The following is a 25,948-nucleotide window of genomic DNA, read 5'->3' on the forward strand; positions in this document are numbered from 1 at the left end:
AGTGTGGTTTAGTATTGTAAAGCTTGCAGGGGTTTCCAAGGAGGAGACCCAACTCATTATTGCGGGTGCAACAACAAATCATTTTATTAAACTACAGTGAGGGAAAAAAGTATTTGATCCCCTGCTGATTTTGTACGTTTGCCCACTGACAAAGAAATGATCAGTCTATAATTTTAATGGTAGGTGTATTTTAACAGTGAGAGACAGAATAACAACAACAAAATCCAGAAAAACGCATTTCAAAAAAGTTATACATTGATTTGCATGTTAATGAGGGAAATAAGTATTTGACCCCTTCGACTTAGTACTTGGTGTCAAAACCCTCGTTGGCAATCACAGAGGTCAGACGTTTCTTGTAGTTGGCCACCAGCTTTGCACACATCTCAGGAGGGATTTTGTCCCACTCCTCTTTGCAGATCCTCTCCAAGTCATTAAGGTTTCGAGGCTGACGTTTGGCAACTCGAACCTTCAGCTCCCTCCACAGATTTTCTATGGGATTAAGGTCCTTTGTTGCCTTGGTTGTGTGTTTTGGGTCATTGTCATGCTGGAATACCCATCCACGACCCATTTTCAATGCCCTGGCTGAGGGAAGGAGGTTCTCACCCAAGATTTGACGGTACATGGCCCCGTCCATCGTCCCTTTGATGCGGTGCAGTTGTCCTGTCCCCTTAGCAGAAAAACACCCCCAAAGCATAATGTTTCCACCTCCATGTTTGACGGTGGGGATGGTGTTCTTGGGGTCATTCCTCCTTCTCCAAACATGGCGAGTTGAGTTGATGCCAAAGAGCTCGATTTTGGTCTCATCTGACCACAACTCTTTCACCCAGTTCTCCTCTGAATCATTCAGATGTTCATTGGCAAACTTCAGACAGGCCTGTACATGTGCTTTCTTGAGCAGGGGGACCTTGCGGGCGCTGCAGGATTTCAGTCCTTCATGGCGTAGTGTGTTACCAATTGTTTTCTTGGTGACTATGGTCCCAGCTGCCTTGAGATCATTAACAAGATCCTCCCGTGTAGTTCTGGGCTGATTCCTCACTGTTCTCATGGTCATTGAAACTCCACGAGGTGAGATCTTGCATGGTGCCCCAGACCGAGGGAGACTGACAGTTATTTTGTGTTTCTTCCATTTGCGAATAATCGCACCAATTGTTGCCACCTTCTCACCAAGCTGCTTGGCGATGGTCTTGTAGCCCATTCCAGCCTTGTGTAGGTCTACAATCTTGTCCCTGACATCCTTGGACAGCTCTTTGGTCTTGGCCATGGTGGAGAGTTTGGAGTCTGATTGATTGATTGCTTCTGTGGACAGGTGTCTTTTATACAGGTAATGAGCTGAGATTAGGAGCACTCCCTTAAAGAGAGTGCTCCTAATCTCAGCTCGTTACCTGTATAAAAGACACCTGGGAGCCAGAAATCTTGCTGATTGATAGGGGATCAAATACTTATTTCCCTCATTAACATAATCAATTTATAACTTTTTTGAAATGCGTTTTTCTGGATTTTGTTGTTGTTATTCTGTCTCTCACTGTTAAAATACACCTACCATTAAAATTATAGACTGATCATTTCTTTGTCAGTGGGCAAACGTACAAAATCAAATACTTTTTTCCCTCACTGTATGTAACACGATTTTTGTTCCAGGGTAGTAAGTGTTATTTCCTAATTGCTTATGCCTCAAAAGTATAGAAAATGGCTATTATTCCCCACAAACTTTGTTTCCATGACCAGGACAGTGATATTTTGAAATTTACCTATTTCCAATGAGAAAACAGCCAAATTTGTGTTTTTGTTCACATAAAGTCCGAAAAAAACAACATGAATCCAAATTAACATGTATTTATAATAAAGTAATACAAAAATGACTACAAAAGATTTACAAAAGTGAGTAGTTTTTTGAGATTTACGATTATACTGTATTTATAATCTAATTTTGTTATCAACATTTTACTTGCCAAATGTGTTCTTAATAGAGAAAAATAAATAAGTAAATGGAAGTTTCCAGCACATGACATTGAAGAAAAGTGTTATTACTCGAATTAATACATTTGTTTTGAAGTTTCATAAAATAAAAGGTTCATTATTGTGGCTTTCTTGTCAAGGAAAGGCTTAAAGTAAGTTGAAATCAGTGAGAAATTATTAGCTAACAGTGGTTTCCCAATATTCAATCATTAGTTTAGTCCCCAGAGAAAGAAATCTAAACTTCAAATCAAAAATGAATGATTTCACAGCTTGGCCATGATGGACTTCTTCCAAATGTTGAGATTTAATCAGTCAAACCTCACCTTAAGTGCAAGACAGTGGAATTGAGTTTCACAATAGAAACAACCATACCTGCAAACTAATTAAAATCTACACCTTCATTAATCTGTAATTCTTGTTCCCATGCTTGTTGGTGATAAAGCTTATTAAACAAAACTAAAGGTGATCCTGGCATGCCTTCATCTTTCCCTGTACCACTGTTAATTGATTTGTAGCTTTCAAATTGCTATTTAAAAGTGTTTTTCACCATTTTAATTGACTTGAACAGAGAACAACTTATTAAAAGAATTTGAAGTATCAAGCAGTTTGCTGAAATTGCCTAAGGTTGATTAAGAAAGCAATATGGGTGTGTATGTGTGTGTATATAAAAGCACAAACTGTACCTTTTACTAATAGTTCTCATAAGTACTAGGGCTTTGTACATTACAGCTTTATATCCCTACATCAATGCACTACACCTTGCTATTATATTGTTTTAATGAACATGGCACAGTGATGGTAAGTTTGCGAACTGTATTAGATATAAAAAGCACAAGAAACGTTTCTCATTAAAGATCTGTGCGTTGCTGGAGTCAGCACTCGAGGGCAGGTTAATTGGACATCCTCTCTGACATTTCTCTGCTGGTGGAATTGGGGACAGCTGAACCTCCGACTTCTAATTGGCACCATTAACTTTGACATTGCTGTCTTGTCTACACGTCTTTGTGAACTGATGGGAAATTGCTGAAAACAAGCCAGAATGAGTCATACAAAGAAGCCTCAGTCTTGAGTACTGAGAGGAACAAAGGGATTATAAATATCAGGGCATTAAAGGCATTTAGTTAAATGCCATAGAAATTATATTTTGTTTGCCTCCCTTCCACAAGTAAAGTAATTATATTGGTTCAAAACAGCATAATGTTCAGTCTGAAGCACCTCCTTTGCATCCACCTTTCCTCTTTTCAAGCACGCTGATCACATGGGCCTTGATTGAAGTTCACTGTTTTGATTACTCACAGATACCCTTAGAGTAACAAATCTTCATGTCATATCTTCACAAGACACTTCACTGGTATGATAAGGTCTTTAAGTCAGGTGGAGTGAAGGAAGGTTGTGTTTATGTACTCATGATGTTCAACAAACATGTCAAGAATAAAATATAGAAATTATAATGAAAGGTGTTTGATGTCTGTGTCCTCCTATGTGTTTCTGGTGTAACAGTATTTTACCAAAGTCATTGTATTTTTTTATATTGGGAACTTGAGCAGTGTAGAAACCAAATCATAAATAACTTCTTGCAATCTCTTATTTAGTCGGCTTCACTGGTTCAGCAGTCAGTAGTCACCTTTTGTAGTAACTATGGTGTTTAAAGATGTTTATTAGATTAAAAGGTACAGTGTATTGAAGCAATCCTTGGTAATATAATGTTAAAATGCTGTTTGTAGGATATAGGAGGTCATAATACCTCTCTGGTATTGTCAAGAGTCCCAGTATTGCATATCTGTTTGGAAGCCTCTTCATTTCCACATTAGACTCACACATGAAAGGATGCTGAGATGTATTATCTTTTTGTTTGTCAGACTGTTCTTGTGACTGTGTGTTATAATTGGCAAAATAACACGTTGTTTAGTTGGAGTGGAATGGCATGCTAAACTTTTTCTTTTAAATGTAGTGAAGTCTAGGGAATTCAAAGTAATATATAAACAGCAGAGGCTTGTTTTTGTGCAACATATCTGCTCAGTATTCTGTCACCATGGAAACTGCCCTCCCATATGTCAGGAAAAACATTTTACCAATAGAAAGAAAGCACCATTGAAAACTGCAGTAAACCACGAAGTTTGAAAGGATGATTTAAGAATCTTTAATAAATTGGTGGTGGTGGTTTTACTATCAACCATATTGTTCTTTTGACTTGTTTTATAAACACTATTAATAGTATTTGCTGTATTTAAAGAAATACTAATTTTACAAAATTAGTTCAAAGCTTTTTTCTACCACATGCTGCAGTATTTTGGAAATGAGAAAATGTGTAGCATTTTTTGCATTGGAATTACGGCTGGGCAATATGGCCAAAATACAATATCGCTGTATTTTTCACATATGTGATGGTATGATGGTATTTTTGAATGGCCATTTTATACTGTTCATAAAGCAAAAATAATAGGACACAACTGACATTGAATTACGTTTCCTGTTCTCTGTCAGTTGTCTTGAAACCAAATCATGTCCACACTATCGACGACGCACCTTTATTCGGGACAGATTCACTGGGGTCACTTTGCTGTGAAGTTTCAGCCACAGACTCTGCTGCGGGAGGCGAGCTGTGGCTGAGAGACACAAGATTGTGCAGAAATCAAGAGGGACGTGTTCAGCTGAATGAAAACTACTACAGCCCCCTTGTTAGCGGAGGCGAATGTCAACTTTCATTACAGAATGAAGCTGTGAACAGCCCTGTCAAAACCATGGATATAGAATTCTAGATCGATCATTGTCAATGCTTTATTAAATAATTACATCAATTCTTTTTTTACATTGAATGTATATCTATGATGCACAATAATTAAGTTGTTACTTAAATGATTGGCAATTCCATTTTTTAAAATAACTAAAATATAAAAATAATAAATCATCCAAATACATCGATTTCTGCAGGGTTTGTGAAGAAAGGTGATCGTGTTCTTGTAGTTCTTGTAGTCCATTGGTGGAGCTGTGCAGATCTGCGCAGATCTGTGGAAATTTGCGTTACACGAACACTATCGATGTTTTTTGATCAGATGCGTCTCCTGTCAGACAGCGCAGTCTCAAGCAGCCGCGCAGCAAGTCGTGGGATAGCCGAACACGATCCAGTTTACTGGTAGCTCAATGCTATGACTGGATTACACAGTAATACTAAATTATTCAAAACTTTAAAATACCGATATGAAGGTATAGTAAAAGTCCAAACCGGTCCTTAAATGAATACCGGTATATCATTTTTTACGGTATACCGCCCAGCCCAATTTGGAACAATTTTTTTTTTTTCAGTCATCCGTGTTAATATAAACATTCCTGTCAGGAAAGTGTTCTACCCTACCAATGGGTAATGTAATTTAGTGTATGATGCTTATATAGGCTGCATAAAACATGTATAGAAGGACAGATTGCAGACATTCAGACGTCAAACAGACAAACATTACTTGATTTTCTTTCTTCAGAAAACACAAGTTTTCACCAGAACAGCAGTTGTAGGGCCGTCACTCAATGGGATACTGCGCTTTAGTTGGAAGTATTGAGATTTTCACAGACTTTGCATCTTGATTTTAAAGTTGTGGTAAAATATTCATGTATTCATCCTGCTGCGTATACTGGGTATATTATGCTGTGGAACTAATACATCAGAATTGCTTCTCTGCAGAAAAAGGTAGTCAATATTATATATAGTACCTTGAACACTCTTCAAATTGACTGTGAAAACTTGCTTATAATTATGAAAATAAGGTGCAATGAGTTGGTGTCATTTGCTTCGCTGTTGCTCCTGCCAAGTTCTGTATTTATAAATGTGCTCACATGTTTAGTGCTGACATTTGCAAACTATTACTGCCAGTCTAGCTGCCAGCCTGCCACCCAGTGTACTTGAGTTGTAGTGATATTGTGGCATCAAAGTGAAACCTGTAGATATTTACATACATATTAATATAATAGCCAAAAAGCCAAGAAAAGGATACTTTAGTTGTCTGCCAGCTGGTAAATGTCCAGTTCAAAGTGTGAGCGTTTTTCTCCAGAACAGAGAGGGGTTTGAAACTTTATTAAAAAAAAACATAATAAAAAAAAAAAAAGTGACAAAGTTCCATGTCAGATATATATGTATTTTGCTTTTCCTGTTCACACAATCTGACATCTAAGTATAATTCCACAAGGGGAATATTAGATTGTTTGGTAAGTATTTCTTAATGTTTTTTTTTCTTTTCTTTTCTGTTTCCAGAACAAGTTTTACATTGAAACAAAACTGAACAGAGACCTGAAAGATGATCTCATCAAACTGTTTACAGATCATGTTGCAGAAAAGCACGTGTGCACCTTAATGCGTAAGTAATACTTTTTTAAAGCATTTTTCTGGGGGAGGGATGGGGTTGTTTTTATTTAAATCACTGCAGATAAATTCATCAAATCAATTCATACATCAATAGTTATTCAGCAGGTTTTCTACAGAAACAGTTTGGTATAGGATATCTTAAAAAAATGCATGGTAAAAGAATGATTTCCATTTATTGAGAAATTAGCCTACTAGTTAACAGTATTGGATTCTATTTTTGAATATAGAAATATAACTTACCGACTTGCTTTATTATGGTATTTTAGCAATAAGATCAATGAGGTTGCTTTTTGTCTTTGCCAAGACTCTGCATTATAGACCAAAATAATGTTTTGATGTTTCTAAGTTGGACTGTGTCCTCTGAAAATATGAGTTGAGAGTAGAGACAATAGAAGTCAACTTAATGTATTTGAATACAAGGGCTGCGTCCAAAACTACATACTAGGTACTGAAGTTACACTGAAGTATGTACTTCGGAATTATATACTTTAAGAGTGTAGATTAACAGAATGCACAAATTTAGACACTAATTAAGTCATCAAATTGCACCGTGTTGAACTTTCCTTCGCGTTTAATGACTTCCTGTAACCAAAAGACACCGCAGTAAATTACAAATTTGATTAATTTATTTACACTCATATAAATAATTCTTAACATACCTAGCCTATCTGTATAGTTTTTGCTACTTACAATTAGAAATGGAGTTGTCCACCTATTTCTCAGACATGGAATGACCACATCAGACACGCCCACATGGCCTTATGTGATTGAAAAGTGTCCAGTGCTTGCAAAATTCATTTTCTAAACTGAAGATGTATCCATCCAGGTACTTATCACATATTATATTCATACTTTTGTATTTGGACATACTACTAATGGTGGCGTACTCGTTTGGACGCAGCCAAGGTTCCATACCACAAAAGGTATTATTCTCCAGATTAGGTTCAGCTGTATAAGTTGGTGTCCTTTCTAAGTTAGTCATCAGTGCACAGCATTCAGTGATATTTTATGAAGTGCTCTTTTCCCAGTGGTGATTCAAGTGCATGTGAACTCTTTCCGGGAGTATGTTTCCTTCAAGTAGTCCATTAAGTGGGTGGGTGTAGTATATTGCTCTGATGTTAGTGGTAGTAGTGTTCGTTGATTTGCTATATTCTTATGTTTCTTAAAAACAAAACGTAATCCCTCACAAAAAGCGAAATTGTCATTTTGTAGGTTGCCTGAAGATTAGTGAGAATTTTTGAGTAATACTTATACGTCTGCTATGTCTATGGATTAAAAAAACACCCCAAATCAAATCTACCTCTGTTCTTCCCAGTTGGTGTGACGTTATTCTCAACAAAAGCTTCACTTTTTGTTTGCTGGTCGGAGTGCATAAAAAACTTGCCAAAAAGCACCTGAAATGCTCTCAAGGGGAATGATATTATGTTTTGTGGTCCGATTAAACAAAGATTTCACGTTTAGGACTTGCTCAGCAGTGGTAGCCCAGGTTACATTTAATTTTGCCCCACAAATTGAAGCTTATGTTATGTGGAGAAGAACGTCAAATCTGTCAATCTCTCACTGAGGGGTTATGCTTAGGGGCTATTCTTTTCAATGTTCTGAAACACTCCTCTGATCTACTCTCTTATGAAAAGGCAAACCTTTCAAGCTAGGTATTTAATTGATGATTTGTATTATTTAATATTCTAATGAAACCGCTGGAATGGGTGTATGTGAAGGAAGACAATGAAATCCATGCATTTGTATTATCTACACACACAACGGAGAGTGCTGTAACACAACGTTCTGTCTCTTTAAGATGATACCAGTGTTGTGAAATAAATTATCTGTTCAAAAGCTAAATATAATAGGCTCACTGCCGGGGCCTGTGGCTGAGTGTGTCCCTTCAGCTGTTGTAATGAAGCGCACTGACCTCTCCAGCACAACACCCTTGCCCCCATCTGAGAAATATCAGAGAGCTTTTGTATATTTTTCCAGGTTATCCATCTGGTGGTTAAAGTGCATAAAGCTGTTCTATTCTCCCTTATCCGTTTGTATGGTACAAGCATGATCATTCTGCTGTACTTATCCAGGTCTATAGACAGTGTACAGAACAAATTAAATGCTAAAACAGTTCTACACTATATGCAACACACCATACCACACGTTGAGAAAAGGGAGTGGGACCGCAGAAATGTTCACTAATCTACAGTAGTGAGGGATGATTCTGACAGACGAAGCAACAGCTGGAAATTGAGAAAAAACTATATGTCCACTATATGTTCCCAGTGTTTATCAACAGGAAACGACAGGATTTTGCTTTTAAATGGACATTGCTACTGCTCTAAACACACTGAGCCCCATTGGCCTTCATTTTACATGCACTTAAGGTTGTGATTAATGGATGTGGATCTTTTCTGGTCCTCTTAAACACTGTGCCAGATGAGTGTTGGGATTATTAATGTATACACCAGCCTGCACAGAAATTTTTGTTATCCTTTTAAATTAAAAAATAGCTTATTACATTCCATTAATACTGTTATCCTGACTGGAGTATACTGGAGCATACTACAAATTCTACTCAAGAAGAAAAGTCCTAATTTAAAATGTGACCGAGCATTTGTATTGGGGTGGCCACATTCATCCCATTATGTATGGCAGACGTGCACAGAAAATGCTAATGTTTTGGCAGCATTGTCTCGCACCTGCTCTGTATCATTTGGGGAAGGGGTTGAAGCTGTTAAATCTGGTATTTATTTATTTGTTTGCTTGTTTATTTTCTTCTCTGCAAGTCTCTTTCGTCTTAGAACATTTATTGCAGGATGTGTGTTCTTGTTTGCAACTGATTAATTTGAGACTTTATCCAAGCCAACCGTCCTTCTGTGTCGGCTGAGCAGGCTTTGTTCCACCTTATGCCACCCATAGCTCTGCAGGTTGGGCGAGAGGTTGGAAGTCAGCTTCTGTTTACCCAGTTCCTGCAGCCTTTGGCCAGTTTGCTTCTGGGAATTCTGTCACAGGTATACAGAGGCTGTGGGTGGATGGGAACATGCTGTTTGTCCCTTTCTTGAAGTATTCAACTGGCAACCTATGCTGCTGGATCCCCCTAGGGAGTATCTCTTTGAGAGTAACGTCAATGTCAAAATCTCAGAATAATTCTGAGTAATTTAACAGTGATTTCAGTGAGGATATATCAATCTTTTTTGAGCAAAGACAAAGTACATTAGAAGGTTAAGCAATCTGCAGAAGTCACCTCCCATCATGGTAGTTGGTTGGCTAATTACCCTTTAGGATTGACACAACCTGTCCCCTTTTACCAGGAATCCACATAATTCTTAATTTACTAAAGCCGTTACATCAGCGATTTGTTATTTTAAAAGACAGATTTCTCAGTAATGTAATGCATATTTTTATAATAGTGCAACAAGAACCCTTCAGCTAATGTTCCTTTACTTTCAATGTGTTTTAATTATGTGTCCAGGTTCTTTGAGACCTTTAGAAATATCAGTAAGGTTATATGAGTTCAGTCAACCCTTTTTTTCTCTCTCTTTTTAAATGTTCTAGAATGTGTGCTTCTGAGCCAAAGGTATTGAAGCCTTAATAAACTGAACAACAGTAAGCACTTTCTTGGAGAGCTTATAAACTGTCTTCACAGAAGAAATGGGACTGTACTCACATAATCCTCTATTAATGAGAACTTCCAATATATTTAAGTGTTATATTAAATTATATTATATTAAAAAAGCAGATGCTAAGATTAAGTTTTATATACAGGTTTAGCCTTTAGATTATAAATAGCTAACTGATAGGAACATGATTTAGATCTTATATCTTTGTGTTTGTTTAAAGAAGATGCACAAAATTGGGAACTCTTACTTGTTAATTAGACTAATGTACCTTACCATTGTGTAGGCCTATTTGTCGAAACAGTGTTTTGTGTGGTATCTTCATTGTTAATAATAATAATAATAATAATACAATTTTCATGTGAAATGGTTTGTCAAAATGTATCCTTGGTTCTTTTTTGTTCAAAAACAAGTGCTATGCATGAGTAAGGTTTTCTATTTAAACTCTTACTGTAGCTATTTCAGCCCCGGGCTTTATTACTGAAACCTTCACTTGAAACTTTTCTCCGCAGTTGTAACAATCCTCAATACAAATTATTACCAACAGTGCACTTTTTGTATACCCGATGCCCAATATTGGCAAAACTGCTAACTACATCATTAATCAATTCACATTAAAGCTACCCCGGATGAGGCTGCTTGTTACACTGAGGAAATACGCCACCAAGCATGTTTTTTTATCGATGCGTCCGAGCTCTGTCTGGGAAGATAAGCGCAGGATTAATTGGCCTTCATTGGAGATGCTGTAAAGTGAAAATGTGACTGTGAATTATTTTACAGTGTCATAGTCATTAAAGTGATTAAAGGGCCTGTGGCAAATGACTGAGATGGAGATGATTTGGCAAATAAGCCGTTAAGCATTCAGCACCACAGGAAGTCTGGTAAAGTAGTGGACATTCATGATCTTGCTACTCGAAACTGAGTAAACAAGACATTGATATGGATACGGATCAATGTCTTATCAGCCCTTGCATGGAGTATCAGAATACCAATTCCAGTAAATTACAATACCTAAAATATGTTTAAATAGTTAGGATTCTTTATTTGAATAACATTCTTTTTTTGCTTCTTCTGTTCTAATTTGAATTTGCCATTTTAATTTTGTCCCAGGTTTGCAGCATTATAAAGACGAGTCGCATTCAAACTCACTGCCATAGAGAGGCAGCTGGAGTGATAACCCTAACTATCTTTACAGTAAGCATGTACACCAAGTTCAGAGTCTGCTCCAGGTTTGTCGCAACTCTGTAGACCAGGAAATGTTGAAATGCAATTGAATGTCTTTAATTTAAATCAATTGTGAAATCTGCATGGAATGTTCTGAATGAATGATTTGTACATTTAACCCTTTGACTCCCTTGCCTTTTCTTGGCAGAGCTAATGAAGAAAAAAAATTGGTGTATTTGAAAGATGCTGTAGTCACAACATGTATCTAGAATGGCTTTGAGTCCCCTTAATGTCACATAATGTCTGTTATGGAACCCTTTGTCTATATTGACAAGGTTTTAATTGTTGAGTGTTGTCATTATTGACATGATGTATATTTGTATAGGTGGTTATTTTTCTTTCATTAAGAAGGTAGTAATATTACCTATGATTTCCTTTCTTTTTTCTTTCAGCTTTACTCTTAGAAGCCCATTCCACGCCTTTTCAGATCACACCGTCAACGATGGCAAACATAGTGAAAGGTCTTTACACTCTTCGACCAGGTAAGGAATGCCTTGCTCATCGTGACCAGTCGTCGATTGGCTAAATAAATGTTTCTGTATGGGTTAGAATCACTATTAAAACAAAACAATGTTGTAAAAAATATAAATGCATGATTTCACATGCAGGACTGTGGGACAGTTAAGACCTGGCTTTATCGCATTTTTCATGTCTTAGTCACACACGCAAATGTTTGTATCAGTCATTCCCAACCCAACCCAACCCAACCAATCACCCACCCACTCACCCAATTATACACATTAAAAAGTACTTTCTGTGAGAAACCAGAGTTGTATAATTCTGCTTGAATTTTGTAATGTATTTTTCTTGTCTGTCTTTTTAAAAATGTAATGGCAACATCTGAAATTCTTATTAATATATTATTTGTTACGTGTGACTTTTCAATAATTCCCATATAGTGTTAAATGAGCAGCTTATCAGGACTGCACAGTGTCTTACAACCTTTCCTCTTAAGATGCATCTGTTTAGATTACTCCTGTAAAACCTGCTTAACTTTACTTATACCTTAATTTTATTATTCGGATTCTGTATTTTATTTTCTGTAATTTGTGGGTAAAGTTTTATATGCCCCATTTCCACTGGCAGACGCATCCAGATGTGTCCAGGTTTTGTGGACGGTTAACTATCTGCTGCCAGACGTGGCCGTAAGCGTCTGTCACCCACTGAGGAAATACTTCTCTTTCACAAGTGGAAATGTGTGCTGGACTTGAGACAGACAGGGAAGAGATCAGATACATTATGTTAGAAGATATGATCTCAAGTGCCGTGTGGGATCACGAAGAAATTACAGTTTTATTAGCAGCATGGAATTAAATCCACGTACAGAAACAATGACTGCTTACAGCTAATATCCGAGTGTATTAAAAACTTGGATTTCACAGGACCGGTGCAGTACACTGACTAGTTACAAATAAACTGAAGGATAATAATCGGATCGTAGCAGTCGATTTTATTAATATTTTATGAACAACTGGACAGTGTTTCAGGCTATCGTTTGTGAATGGTGTGCAGGACAATCCGCAGAGACGATCAGTGTGAAGGCGAAGATGATTTATTTAACGTGTCCCCATTTACAAGTTTAATTAATTAATACATAAATACAGCAGATCTGGGTTTCCCACTAAAACATGAAGGACTGGTTTAATAAATGCGTCCATAAGTCAGTAAACGCCATGACTGAAACGTGCACACTTTAGTTGTTATATTGCAGCTGCTGTTACTGTATGATTAATTTTGAAACGTGTAACAGTGTAACTGTAACTTATCCTGGTTAAGGACGTCTGCAAAGTAAATTATAAATAATATGGCAGAAAGTGTTGTTTGCAGTTACAAATCTGCAGAAAGAGTAATAAGTGAAGGGAGTCACGTTGTGCCGTTTAAAATACATATATACTAGCACAAATGATGATGATAATAATACTAAATGGCAAATATGTATTGTTATTGTTGCACATTGGTGCTTGTCTGAATATAATGTTGTCTATACACGTTTAGCTCTTCCTAATATCTCTTAACAGAAATGTGTGCTCCTCCCATAAGAGGGGATGGACTTCACAACGGCCTGGTTTTACATAAAGCTCTGGGACGCGTCCGGCACAGCATGGCATGGCACGGCACGGATGCTTAAGCCAGTGGAGCCGAGGCAATAGTGATTTTGTTACCCTGGTAATGTTGTGTACTTGTAGAACATTGTTAGTGTTTGTGAAATCATGGTAAGCCATGGATAAAGTAAACTTTAAGTCTTATGGTTGTGCTTAACAAAACCATTTTATTGTATTATTTGGTGGAGGGAGCGCTGACTGAGACTAAACACAACTTCTTAATTATTTCTCGGTAATATTTAGTTACCATCTGTTTGTGTTGAGATGCTCTTATCCCCTAAGATTCAGCCAGTGTAATTCAAATAGATGTATAAGCATATTATTTATTTATATATTTATTTATTTAGTCTATATAGCGGTCACTAGAGGGCAACAAATACAATAAAGCATAAGTGATGCTGGGATTATAGGACAATCCAATTTATTTGTGATTGTGTTTATATATATATATATATATATATATATATATATATATATATATATATATATATATATATATATATAAAAAAAGGGGGTTAAAGGAGCACATTTTAGATTTCATTCATGAAATTCCAGTCACCTATGCCAATTCAAGCATGTCTGACAAATTCTAGTTGGCCTAATTATGTAGGCCTACTACTGCATGCATTGCCAAAATATTACTGTTCTTACCGTCTGTGTTTGTTGATGAAGATGAAAAGACATTTCATTAGGAATACATGAGTATTCTTAGTTAAATGTAGAATGTTCCCAAGTAATATTTTGACTATTTAATCTTCAAGTGGCAATATAATTAAATATGAGATCCAGACAAGAGTTAGACTTTCTGTATGCCTAGGATAAGGGCTACAATTCCTAGTAACCTTGATTACCATCCAGAGAGAGAGTTAAATTTCTATTTGTTTAATTAAAGGCTGAGTTTCTGGACTGGTTTTAGAAAACACACATTGTTGATGGCTGGCATTGGGGTTCTGACTATTATTTTGATATTTTAGAGTTGTCCTTTAGTAACATAATAAACCTCAAGAAATAACAGTAGTTTTTGTGGTTAAAGACATCCTTAAAATGTTGCTTGCAGATAAGGTACTCATTTGACATCAACCAATTAGCATATGTTGCCCACCTCTCCTGCCAACTTAATCATTATTATTTTTAAATTAATTTTCCTGTTATCTTCCTTTTTGATTAAAGTTAATAGAATGAAAATTGCCCCTGTATGCTCTTGAAATATTCTTTGATAGCTTTCCAGATGCCTCGGAATAATGACTGCCAAATCCTGCTAAGGAAGTATTACAAGTTTTGAAAGAATCTTGAGATGAAATAGGCTACTAAAGTAAAATGAATTTCAAGGTTTGAATGGACTCTCATCTTGACAGACCACTGGACATTTTCCATAGAATTGCATTTGCAAATTATTTCCTCCTATTGGAAGGAGGTCTTGAGATATACAGTGCTGTGCAAAAGTTTTAGGCAGGTGTGAATAAATGCTCTAAAGTAAGAATGCTGTCAAAAATATACATGTTAATAGATTATATTTATCAATTAACTAAATGCAAAGTGAGTGAACAGAAGAAAAATCTACATCAAATCAATATTTGGTGTGACCACCCTTTGCCTTCAAAACAGCATCAGTTCTTCTAGGTACACTTGCACAAAGTCAGGGATTTTGTAGGCATATAGTCAGGTGTATGATTAAACAATTATACCAAACAGGTGCTAATGATCATCAATTCAATATGTAGGTTGAAACACAATCATTAACTGAAACAGAAACAGCTGTGCAGGAGGAATAAAACTGGGTGAGGAACAGCCAGACTCAGCTAACAAGGTGAGGCTGCTGAAGACAGTTTACTGTCAAAAGTCATACACCATGGCAAGACTGAGCACAGCAACAAGACACGGGGTAGTATTACTGCATCAGCAAGGTCTCTGCCAGGCAGACATTTCAAGGCAGACAGGTGTTTTTAGATGTGCTGTCCAAGCTCTTTTGAAGGAGCACAAAGAAACAGGCAACGTTGAGGACCGTAGACGCAGTGGTCGGCCAAGGAAACTTACTGCAGCAGATTAAAGACACATCATGCTTACTTCCCTTTGCAATCAGAAGATGTCCAGCAGTGCCATCAGCTCAGAATTGTCAGAAGTGGCCTTCATGGAAGACCTGCAGAAAAAAAGCCATACCTCCCACGTGGCAACAAGGCCAAGCGACTGAACTATGCACGAGAACACAGGAACTGGGGTGCAGAAAAATGGCAGCAGGTGCTCTGGACTGATGAGTCAATATGTGAAATATTTGGCTGTAGCAGAAGGCAGTTTGTTCACTGAAAGGCTGGAGAGCGGTACACAAATGAGTGTCTGCAGGCAACAGTGAAGCATTGTGGAGGTTCCTTGCATTCCTTGCATTTCTGCAAATGGAGTTTGGGATTTGGTCAGAATGAATGATCTCCTCAATGCAGAGAAGTACAGGCAGATACTTATCCATCATGCAATACCATCAGGGAGGCATCTGATTGGCCCCAACTTTATTCTGCAGCATGACAGCGACCCCAAACATACAGCGACAGTCATTAAGAACTATCTTCAGCGTGAAGAAGAATAAGGTGTCCTGGAAGTGATGGTATGGCCCCCACAGAGCCCTGATCTCAACATCGAGTCTGTCTGGGATTACATGAAGAGAGAGAAGCAACTGAGGCTGCCTAAATCCACAGAACAACTGTGGTTAGTTCTCCAAGATGTTTGGGCCAACCTACCTGCCGAGTTCCTTCAAAAACTGTGTGCAAGTGAACCTAGAAGAATTGATGCTGTTTTGAAGGCAACGGGTGGTCACACCAAATATGGATTTGATGTAGATTTTTCTTCTGTTCACTCACTTTGCATTTAGTTAATTGATAAATATAATCTATGAACATGTCTATTTGTGAAAGCATTCTTATTTTACAGCATTTTTTCACACTTGCTTCACATTTTTGCACAGTACTGTATATATACACTGATCAGCCATAACATTATGACCACTGACAGGTGAAGTGAATAACACTGATAATCTCGTTATCATGGCACCTGTCAGTGGCTGGGATATATGAGGCAGCAAGTCAACATCTTGTCCTCAAAGTTGATGTGTTAGAAGCAGGAAAAATGGGCAAGCGTAAGGATCTGAGCGACTTTGACAAGGGCCAAATTGTGATGGCTAGACGACTGGGTTCTCAAAAACCATACCTCCTATACTTTCTGGTGCATTGCAGTGCATACAAAGAAGAACATAAGAAGATATTCTGCAAAATTACAAATGTTCTTTATGCACTATCCTTGCTTTTTACTCCCAAACCATAAGGCTGATAATGACATTCTTCATAGATTAAAGTTAGCCACAATTTCATGTTACTTATCAAAAAAACAAAGAAACATTGCAATTTACATAATTGGGCAGCTACTGCCATTGGAACCTGTTCCGTCTTGGAATACAAAATTGTAGTAAGAGGTGAAAGAACCAAAACAATACAGCAGCTGGAAAACATTGTGTGATCCAGACCATTGTGTTTCATAATGTGGATTGTGGGCCAGGCCTGTGATTTCTTGAACAGAAATAATTAAATGACTGCTGCAGCAGTGATAAAGCAAATGATTTTGAATTGGTTTGGAAGGAAGAAAAGTAACAAAAAATACTAGTTACATAAAAGGGTAATACAAAATTTATAATGCAGTAGCCCAGCGAATCCAGTACCATAATTAATTGCACTGTTGTTGTTTTTTTAAATAAGTTTTATGCTTTCCTGCATATCAGGTATTATTTATTTTTTCCCTGAATGGAATAAAAGCCAGACCAGGTTTTAAGAAGCTGAATTGGTCTATAGTACCCAAAGTACATTGCCTAAGGTTTTGTTCCCTCTTTTGTGCAACTCATGGCTGTTGTGGTCTTCTGAATATTATTATTTTAAAAGGTTCCTTGGGCTCGGAGAGGTCTTCTGTTTTTACAATTTGAAGGATGTAGCTTCCTGGGTGCTTGTTTGAATCCATGCTGCATCTTTGAAAGACAGCGGTGAAGAGGTTCCCAGTAGTGTTGAATAATGAGTTGAGGTCTGCTGGGGTTAAGCTCAGACAAATTGGTTGGCACATTTCCAGCTCACTCACCAGTGACCCTTGGTCATTACTTGTAGAGCTGGAGATCTTCTGTTTGGCCTCTTTGCCTGCCTGTTTACCATCTAAGCTTCTCATATATGACAAGTTCAGGCCTGAAGTTGGAGTAGCAGCTGATTGGCTTTAAAACTCACCCACTTTACAGGAACGTCGTGCATAAGCAGATGGCTGGGCTGCATAGGGTGTGAAAGTCTCCTGTGGTGCCTGCTTTTCTCCCAGATGTTTGTGGATTGTATCAAATTGCACACAAATTGTATTGAATTGTAATGGGTTATTATTCTGAATAGCTCCTTTCTTTCTCAACATAAAATCAAAATAAATAAATAAAATATATGCTTGAGAGGCAATAGGCTTTAATCAGCTGCATTTTGTTTTTAATCCACAGCTGTCATCTCTTGCTAGACCTACGTTCCTAGACCTTTATAATTAACAATGTCACAATGCTATTAATAATGTCATTTTGACGTAACCAGGCTTCTTACAAAATTATTAGATTACATAATCAGGAATAAAGCATGCATCTATGTAGAGCGAGACTACTATGGTATATTGATTCAGAGGGTTAGAGAATATCCACCTGAATGAGGAAGGGATTGTATTATACCTGTGCTAACCACTGATTGACCATTATGTATTTTATGTTTTTGTAAATATAGGTTAATAATAAAATCTCTTGCAGAGAAAGTGATATATTATTTTAAATGCACATAATCATAGATTTTTCATTACTGTATCGTTTTATTAAGGGTGTGGGTAATACTTATTGGACAAAAGACCTTTTCCACCGAGTGAATGTTCCTCGGAAATGTTGCATTGAAACTTGGGACTAGAGTTGATCACAGGTAATTGATTTAAAAAATAAATGCATACAAAATTCCTTCTAACTGGATAATGAAAATTATAATGTTACATTCACAAATAATCTTGCCTTACAATTAAATTGTGGATGTCAGACGCATGAGAAATGATTCTCTGTTATGGATAAATCCCATGTCTGTGAAAACACATGAAAGATAACTGAAATGAATGGACTGAGAAGTGCCTTGTTTCACCAGAGTTCTGTGGAATACAGAGGTCAGAGGTCATGAGTGTTATTTTGGGATTAGCTGTGTATTATGTGTTTTGAGTTCCTCCCTCAAGGGTTTATAGGAGTCGTAAAGCTGTCACCGCTTCATTATTTTTCGATTTTAGTTTTAATTCAACAATCATCTATACTCGGTGATAAATTGTACACTGTTTAGCTATTGATTGGGCCTTTTTCTCCCCTTATTGATCGCTTTGAATCAGCACTGAAGTGGAAGAATCTCTTTAACTGACATGTTTAAAGGAGATACCAATACAAAGTCTTCCTGAAATCCATTACATTTTAATTTGCATGCTTGAAACCCGTAGGTTCCTTTGGCTTACACTGATGGATGCTTTCGTACTTGTTCCTTTTTCCTCATGGTCAGTTCGGGCACACACTGACAGCTTTCAGTTCAATGTGCCATGGCAAAGCAATTCATAACATTGTCAAGAGAGAGGCAGATGATTCCTCATGTGTTTCGGTGCTATTGCAGAAATGGGTAATGAAGTAGAAGGTATTTTAGAAACACTCTGTCCATTGTGTGAGGATAATAGCACAGGGTTCAAGGGTGACCATGCCCTGTGGAAGCTGTATGTCACATTACTATAGTAGGCTTTTGCTAAAATGTGTAAGCTTATTATAATACTATTATTGGCTTCAATTTGTTCAGTGTGTTTAATTTCACACTGCGCAGTCACTGTCAAATCGGCAATTCCACTAAATAATCGGTTTTGCTCTTGTTTACTTGACAAGTTAGACTTTTTGTTCCACTGTGCTGGTTTTAATATTTCAGTGATTTTCATTCATTATTTGGATGTGTGTGTTGTGATTGAGATCCCTGTTGAAAATGTACTATGGTCAAATGATTTTCGAATGTGCATTGGACAGATTATAACCAATATAAAATGCTTGTTTAAATGTGTTCTAAAGTAGGCACAATAGCTTTGCCTTTTTCTGCCGTGAAAATGCACAGATTTATCTGCAAAGAATCACAATTTCATGAGAGGTTATTGGGCTATTTTTCAGGAACAGCAGTGATGTCCCCCAGAGGAAATGACACCTTTGAGATGGGCAGAGTGGAAGGGCATGTTTCTACATGAAGTACTTGTTTACTTTTCGAATCGGAGAAAAAATAGCTCAATAAGCCTGCATTAAATCTCAAGACGGTCAACCGATTCAGAGACCTCCCGTTGACCCCAGTGGTTACACTATAGAAAATGTATAGAAGTAGCAGGGGATTCTATTTCTTTATTAGTTAATTTTTCTTTTCTGTTTTTGTGTCTTTTTTCCAGACTGGGTCCAGCTAGCCCCAGTTCTTTTTTCCAACTTTATTCCCAATATCCTACCCCCTGCACTGGAGTCGGAGCTCTCTGAGTATGCAGCTCAGGACCAGAAGCTCCAGAGGGAACTCGCGCAGAATGGCTTCACCAGGTAAGGGCAGCTTCTGCACAAGTGACACTGACACCTGGGATCTGTTTCCATGGAAAAGTGCAATAATGAGCAACACTGAGGACAATGCACTTTATTGCATAAAATATAAATTAAAACAAAGTTATAAAATCAATTTGTAAAAAACAGCTATTACTAAAGTCATTAGAGAACAAAAATCTGATTTCTGTGGAGCTCAAATTGAAATGGTATTTTTATTTTAAATGCTGTGAAATTTATTCCTTTTTATCTTTGGCATTAAAAGTAGACCCAAATTTAGCCAGCGACATTAAACATTTGTCACCTCTCTTTAGCTGGTCCAAGTACAGCAGAAGTGAAAAGCTGTGGGCCTTGACATTTTATTGGAACATTTATGTCAGTTAATTAAGTCCTGGCAAAACGTTATTGTAGATGAATTCAGCAGAGCGAAGACAACAGCCCTCATCTATAGAGCTTCATAATTATGAAATTCAATATCGGCTTCTAAGAGGTACAAATCGAAAAAACGTAGTTCCTCACTAAAGCTTTTAATTTGGTTTTCAACTGTAAAGCACAATGGGTTGGTACCAACACAAGATGTATTAGAACTTTTGTGTGTTGTATAATTAGATAGCTAAATTAGTTTCCTCAAAATAAGATAACCAAGAGAACTTCAAGATCTCAATGACAAAGACTGCAACTCAAAACATGAGACCAAGGTAATTTAATATTAAATTGTACCCAGGTCCACAGAAGAAGTAAACATTGAATGTGTGACACAATGTCCTTTTACTGTACCTTATGAAAAATAACATTGAGCAAAGCACACAAATATCTTGGAAAGGACTTCTGCTTTTCAAGTATCATATTTGTACTTATTTCACAGCTGCATTACATGTTGTTAAAAAGGTATGTGGTACTTCATACAGTCTGTATTGTCATTTCCCTGTGTAAAATAACCAAATTAACTCCTAACCTTCACAATGAAAATATTAGCTACAGAATAACATTGGAAGTATGTTTCCACTGATTTGGGAAATGGCTATTTAGGTTTGATTTTCAATGGTACAATTGTTACTGACAGTGTTGAAACGAGCATTGACAGCAGCTCTCCCAGTACAGGAAAATAGCTTATGTATTTTTATAAATCACACCCTTAGCTGGTAATGTGTTTCAGATCTGACAATGGTTTTAGGAGTTCTTAGGATCTATCTCTTGGCAATACTCATCTTTTTTTATTGATTGAAATGTATATGCAAAATGAAACATCATTATGCAATCCCACAATTGCATAATCATGTTCCATTTATGCACAAAATGTAAATAAAAATGAAATAATGTATTTGCATTTTCATTTCCATTTCCATATACTAGAATGCACATTCGCAGACAATAATAAAATGTAAATGCAAAAGCCAATTGCAATTGAATTTTCAAAAACTTCCCCTGCTTTATGGTGGACTTTATTGAAATGATTATGTATTTGTGATAATAGAAAAACAGCACCCCTCTTTGCAAATACATGTCCTAGCTCTTACGCCGTTTTCTGGACAAAATGTAAATGCAATGTCAAACGTCAAATGTCCTCTAACCTTTGAGCTCTGAACCTCACACCCACAGGACTGAAGCGCTGCCATTGGCCAGCAATCTCTGTTCTCTGCTCTGTGCTCTGTGCATGAGAGAAACGCTCGTTTTCAAGCATAAGTATTGATGCAGACCCAGAAATCACGCGTCTTCTGGAATTATGATTATTTTGAATGTTACTAAATCCTCCTACAGATATTTTCCTTGGTTAGTTTATTCGCATGTATGAATTAACCTGTAGCATATTTGCGATTCGGTCACCTTTTAATGAACTTGCAGTGGCATTCTCCGACATCACAGTCCTGCAAGATTTTCCCCTCAACTGCAGTTTGGGAGAAAGTGGGAGAATGAGCAGTTTGAATCCTGTTTGCAGACTTCAGGGGTCATTGGGAGAACAGTGGGAAACACAATAAGCTTTCCCACTGGCTAGAGAAGGAAAATATACTGAGGCTTGTTTTAAATCCAGTGATGTTTGCGGTTTACATTCCCTGTTCTTTCTCGTGTGTTTTGTAGAGGTGACCAGTCACGGAAAAGGGCAGGCGAGGAGCTTGCGTACAGTAAGTGAAACTTTGTTCTCGCTTTTCTGTCATCAGCATGCAGGGGTCAGAATGATAAGATTCACCTGTGATGAAACATTTTGAAAATATCCTAGTTTAGCGTAAAAAAAAACCATGAAAAACAAACATGAAATAATGAGGGAGCCGAATTCTGTCCATATTATGTGGTGACTTTCTGATTTTTTGTTTTTCAGATGGGTCCTCGTCCTCCTGTAGCACCTCCAGAAGTTACAGATAGTTGAAACTGGCAAATCGGTGTTCTTCTGCACAAAGCACACAGAGTGGCTCAACGGAAGGAGTCACAATGCACCTGGAGAGGCATCAGAGCTGAAGTGACTCGGAAACGGTGGCCAAGAGGAGGACAAACTGATTTCATTCGTTTCCTTACAAGTGAGCTGCTGACAGAGTGGGAAATGTTTGCAGATCGGAAGGGATTTTGACCAGTGTTGCGCAAATCGATGCCAGTAAATCCTGGAGCTCTGGATCTGTGGATTTCATGGGTTCTTAAATGTGAAGAGATGCCTCAAGAAAAGGTGTTTTTTTTAATAGTTAAAGACAAGAAACAACAGATGAGGAAAATCTATCTTTTTAAACTGGCATGCACATTTATTTTAATTGAAATTTGTTTAAAATAAAAAAAAAACGAAAACTAATATTCAAACTTAACTATGCTTAAGATGTTTATTATTTTTTTATTTTTTTTTGTCGATATGCATACGTTTTTTCGGGTGATTAGTTTCACTGAAGTGAAGCAGGTGTTACAACGTGGAATAATGTAGCTTTCGGTTCGAAAAGGATGAGTTCTTCGAAACCTATCAGTCTTTAAAAGGAGGAAAACTATATCCCCAACTCTTGTAGCCTGACACCTCTGAAGACAGCGCCGGACCGTTGACAGTCAGCTCTCTTAGTTTCATTTTCTACCAGCTGACTTTCATCTATCTGGTTTCTTGTTTGGAAACAGGTGGCATTAGAGATTTTTCTTTTTTTTTCCTTCACCCACTAGGTTGACATTTTTATATTTGATCTCCTCCATTGTCTGAAAAGACTTTGGCTGATCCATATGTCATCCCCCTGGGAATCAAGTGCCTGTCAATGCCAGTTTCAGTTAGCGTGCCGTCATCCGATTGACATGCGTGTGTAAATTCCCAGCTCTGCTCTCTCCCACGACGGTGCTGACGTGGATGAAGAGGGAACTTGGCGGCATGTGTATTAATGGTGGCTCTTCCTTTCCAACAGTTCACATGGAACAGGACTGCTGCTGGGAAAGGTGGTGCATCGAGTCCCATTGCTGACCCCCCCCCCCTTTGAATGTAATGGTGATATGAGTACTAACTCGTCAAAAGAGACATCTGCATCATCCTTTTGTAAACCAGAGGGATTTGTACATAGTTGTTGGTTTTGATATTGACAAGTATTTTGATACCTGTTAAAAAAAAAAAAAAAAAAAAAAAAAAAAGTTCCACAACCCATATCGATAAATAAGATTTAAATTGAAAACACATTATAAGTTAAACTTATAAGCATCTCTTTCTGTTAGAGCTGCTGTGTTCCATTAAAGAAAAAACTAATCAATACTGATTTTGACTTTGTGTTGAGACATTAGTTTCCATGTTATTTTTATAACTTGTTTGCTACTTTAAACACATCAGTGATGCAGTGCATTTCTTTGTAAAAGTAGCTACTTTTATATCGCATACTTGTAGTATTTTAGAAGAAGTTTCATATAATATTGTTTGTGGTGCAGCACAAATCCCAGGTAAGTTATAACACCATGCTGACGTGGTTTTCAGATTGAATCCTCCAGTGAAACTGTTCTCAAGACTATTCCAGTCATCTGCTGTCTGATTATATGATGATACCTTGGCAGTGATGTACAGTTAAAACAGATGTGTTTGTAAGGTAAGCAGTCAAGACGCAAGCCTGGACTATAGCAGTTTTCAATCTATTGTTCTGCTAACAAATACATTCATAACATAGTGGGATTTCCAATTAAATTCTGTAGTTTAAAGTAGAATTTAAAAATTCAAATCCTCTATTAGTTTGTCTGAGCGTCAGTATTAATGTTAGACCGCTTTTAAGAAGAGATTACAGGTACTCTGTTAGTCTGAAAGACCAATCTAATAAAGTTCACAATCGTTTTGTTGTCCTTCTTAGATCTATTTTCGCACCGTCTGTCTGCACATTCCGCGATGGCTAGACTTTTCTCCACACCACAGAAAATGGCAAAGTGCAATAGCCTTGGTCTACACTGTGATTCTATTAAAGAACACTATCAAGCATTTCAGAATAATAAACTTTACAATTTCTGGACTAGCAATTAGAAATTGATATATTGACTAAATTCTTGCTTGAGATAATTGTAAAATATTTTTACTGTTACCTGGTGTTTAGTCACTGTATTCTCAAAGGCAGTTACGTCCTTTTTGGATTGTATATAATAGAGCATCCAGAGATGGCGCAGCTGGGATGACGATAGACCTTTGAACTAGGGATGTTAACTGCGGTCCTGTATTAATGTACAATTCAGGTGGAAGCTTCATGAGACACAAAGGTGGTGTAAGACCTTTAAATGTATCACAAATCTAGTGGAATTTGGTTTAATGGTGTGATTTTATATCACTCAGGATGCCTGGTATCAAGAGTTATCAACAGTAATTACTGGAATTGTGGGAATGTGTTTAGTTTCATGTTAAGCAATTGTTTTAATGCCTTTTTTGATGCATCTCCCAGTATCACTACTAATATATTTATTTCTTAATTTATTTTCATGCAATTGTATACTTTCCACATCCTGATGGTGAGTGAATAAATGTCTGAAGCAAAACATTTGATGCAGCACAGCAGTGGACTACAGTATGGGATTAAAAGTTTTGTTTTACTTTTGTCATATGGAAACAATTTAAAATCATAGTATTGCTTTTGATATTAGACAAAAACAATATTTCATATAGCTGTTTTTATTTTATTTTATATATTTTTTTTTAACCAAACAAAAAATATTGAGTTACTGACTAGAAAATAGAAAAAACGTTTTATTTCTTGGAAGAGATTTTCACCCTGATTCACACCACTCATATTTTATACCTTTCCAATTACACTTGAACATCTTTCAGGCCATTCTGGATTTTATTGCCTCACAGATAAGAGATAAAATCTGGCAGCCCCCAGCAGAACAATGTTGGGTTGTTATTGACGCCTTGAATGTTAGGATAGAAAATAACATTTGAAAAGACTGCATCCGCTGGTAGGGTATAAATATAAAATGAAAACGGCAGTGCTCCTCTGAAATAATAAATCCGGAGATGCCATGCTGATATTTTGCATTTTAAGCAGACTGTTGATCTATTGTGTGAGAAGACGCCTGTGGGTCTGACTCTAAGAGCTGCGACATTAAATCAAATGCAAGTGATCAGTGCTTTCATATCGGGCAAAAAACATTCTCTCATCAACACCTACAACTGGAGAAACAATGGCAGCACATAAATCAGATGTCTGTCTTTCTGATGATGATGACTGCAATTGAAATGAATGAAGACATTCACAGCAGTTCATAATTTCAAGAACAGCCAATGTGGCATTTTATGCTTTAGCTTCACTCCATGACAAATGATGCTTGAAATATAGAGATTTTCCTGGATTTTCCCCCTGTTTTATGATTAGTGAAGAAAAGAAAAAACTTGTCAGAACTTATTCAGCCATGTCAACAGTTTGAGAATACTGGTTTTCAGCATTTCTTATGGTTCAAACCAACCAAGCACCTCATAACATTTATGACTTCACGGCTGACTCATTTAAATTCTTTTTAATTATTTTAGCTGCAGGTTGTCACTGACTATATAAACAAAGTGCAATCATTGTATTCTTCATATGAGTTTATGGGTTGGTATTCTGTATTTATTCCAAGGTTAAAAAGTGTGGGTTTAGCACAAAGTGTGATACTGCTAAATCAGCAAGTATTGTGAAGATTTCAGTCACATACTGACAAATTA

The 25,948-nt window shown here is 37.0% G+C and overlaps 1 protein-coding gene across 1 annotated transcript in view; it reads left to right on the forward strand.

The window, feature by feature from the left end:
* cacul1 (CDK2 associated cullin domain 1) overlaps nucleotides 1-23,529 on the forward strand; it is a 32,106-nt gene extending 8,577 nt beyond the window's left edge. The window contains exons 5-9 of the mRNA XM_066693191.1: nucleotides 6,197-6,299; nucleotides 11,526-11,615; nucleotides 19,704-19,842; nucleotides 21,916-21,959; nucleotides 22,154-23,529. Of these exons, the coding sequence (XP_066549288.1) occupies nucleotides 6,197-6,299; nucleotides 11,526-11,615; nucleotides 19,704-19,842; nucleotides 21,916-21,959; nucleotides 22,154-22,197 (420 nt within the window). The 3' untranslated portion in view covers nucleotides 22,198-23,529. The remainder of the gene's footprint in view (nucleotides 1-6,196; nucleotides 6,300-11,525; nucleotides 11,616-19,703; nucleotides 19,843-21,915; nucleotides 21,960-22,153) is intronic.
* Nucleotides 23,530-25,948: the final 2,419 nt, after the last annotated feature.

This window comes from Amia ocellicauda, chromosome 20 (assembly GCF_036373705.1).
Source record: "Amia ocellicauda isolate fAmiCal2 chromosome 20, fAmiCal2.hap1, whole genome shotgun sequence".
NCBI classification, from domain to species: Eukaryota; Metazoa; Chordata; class Actinopteri; order Amiiformes; family Amiidae; genus Amia; species Amia ocellicauda.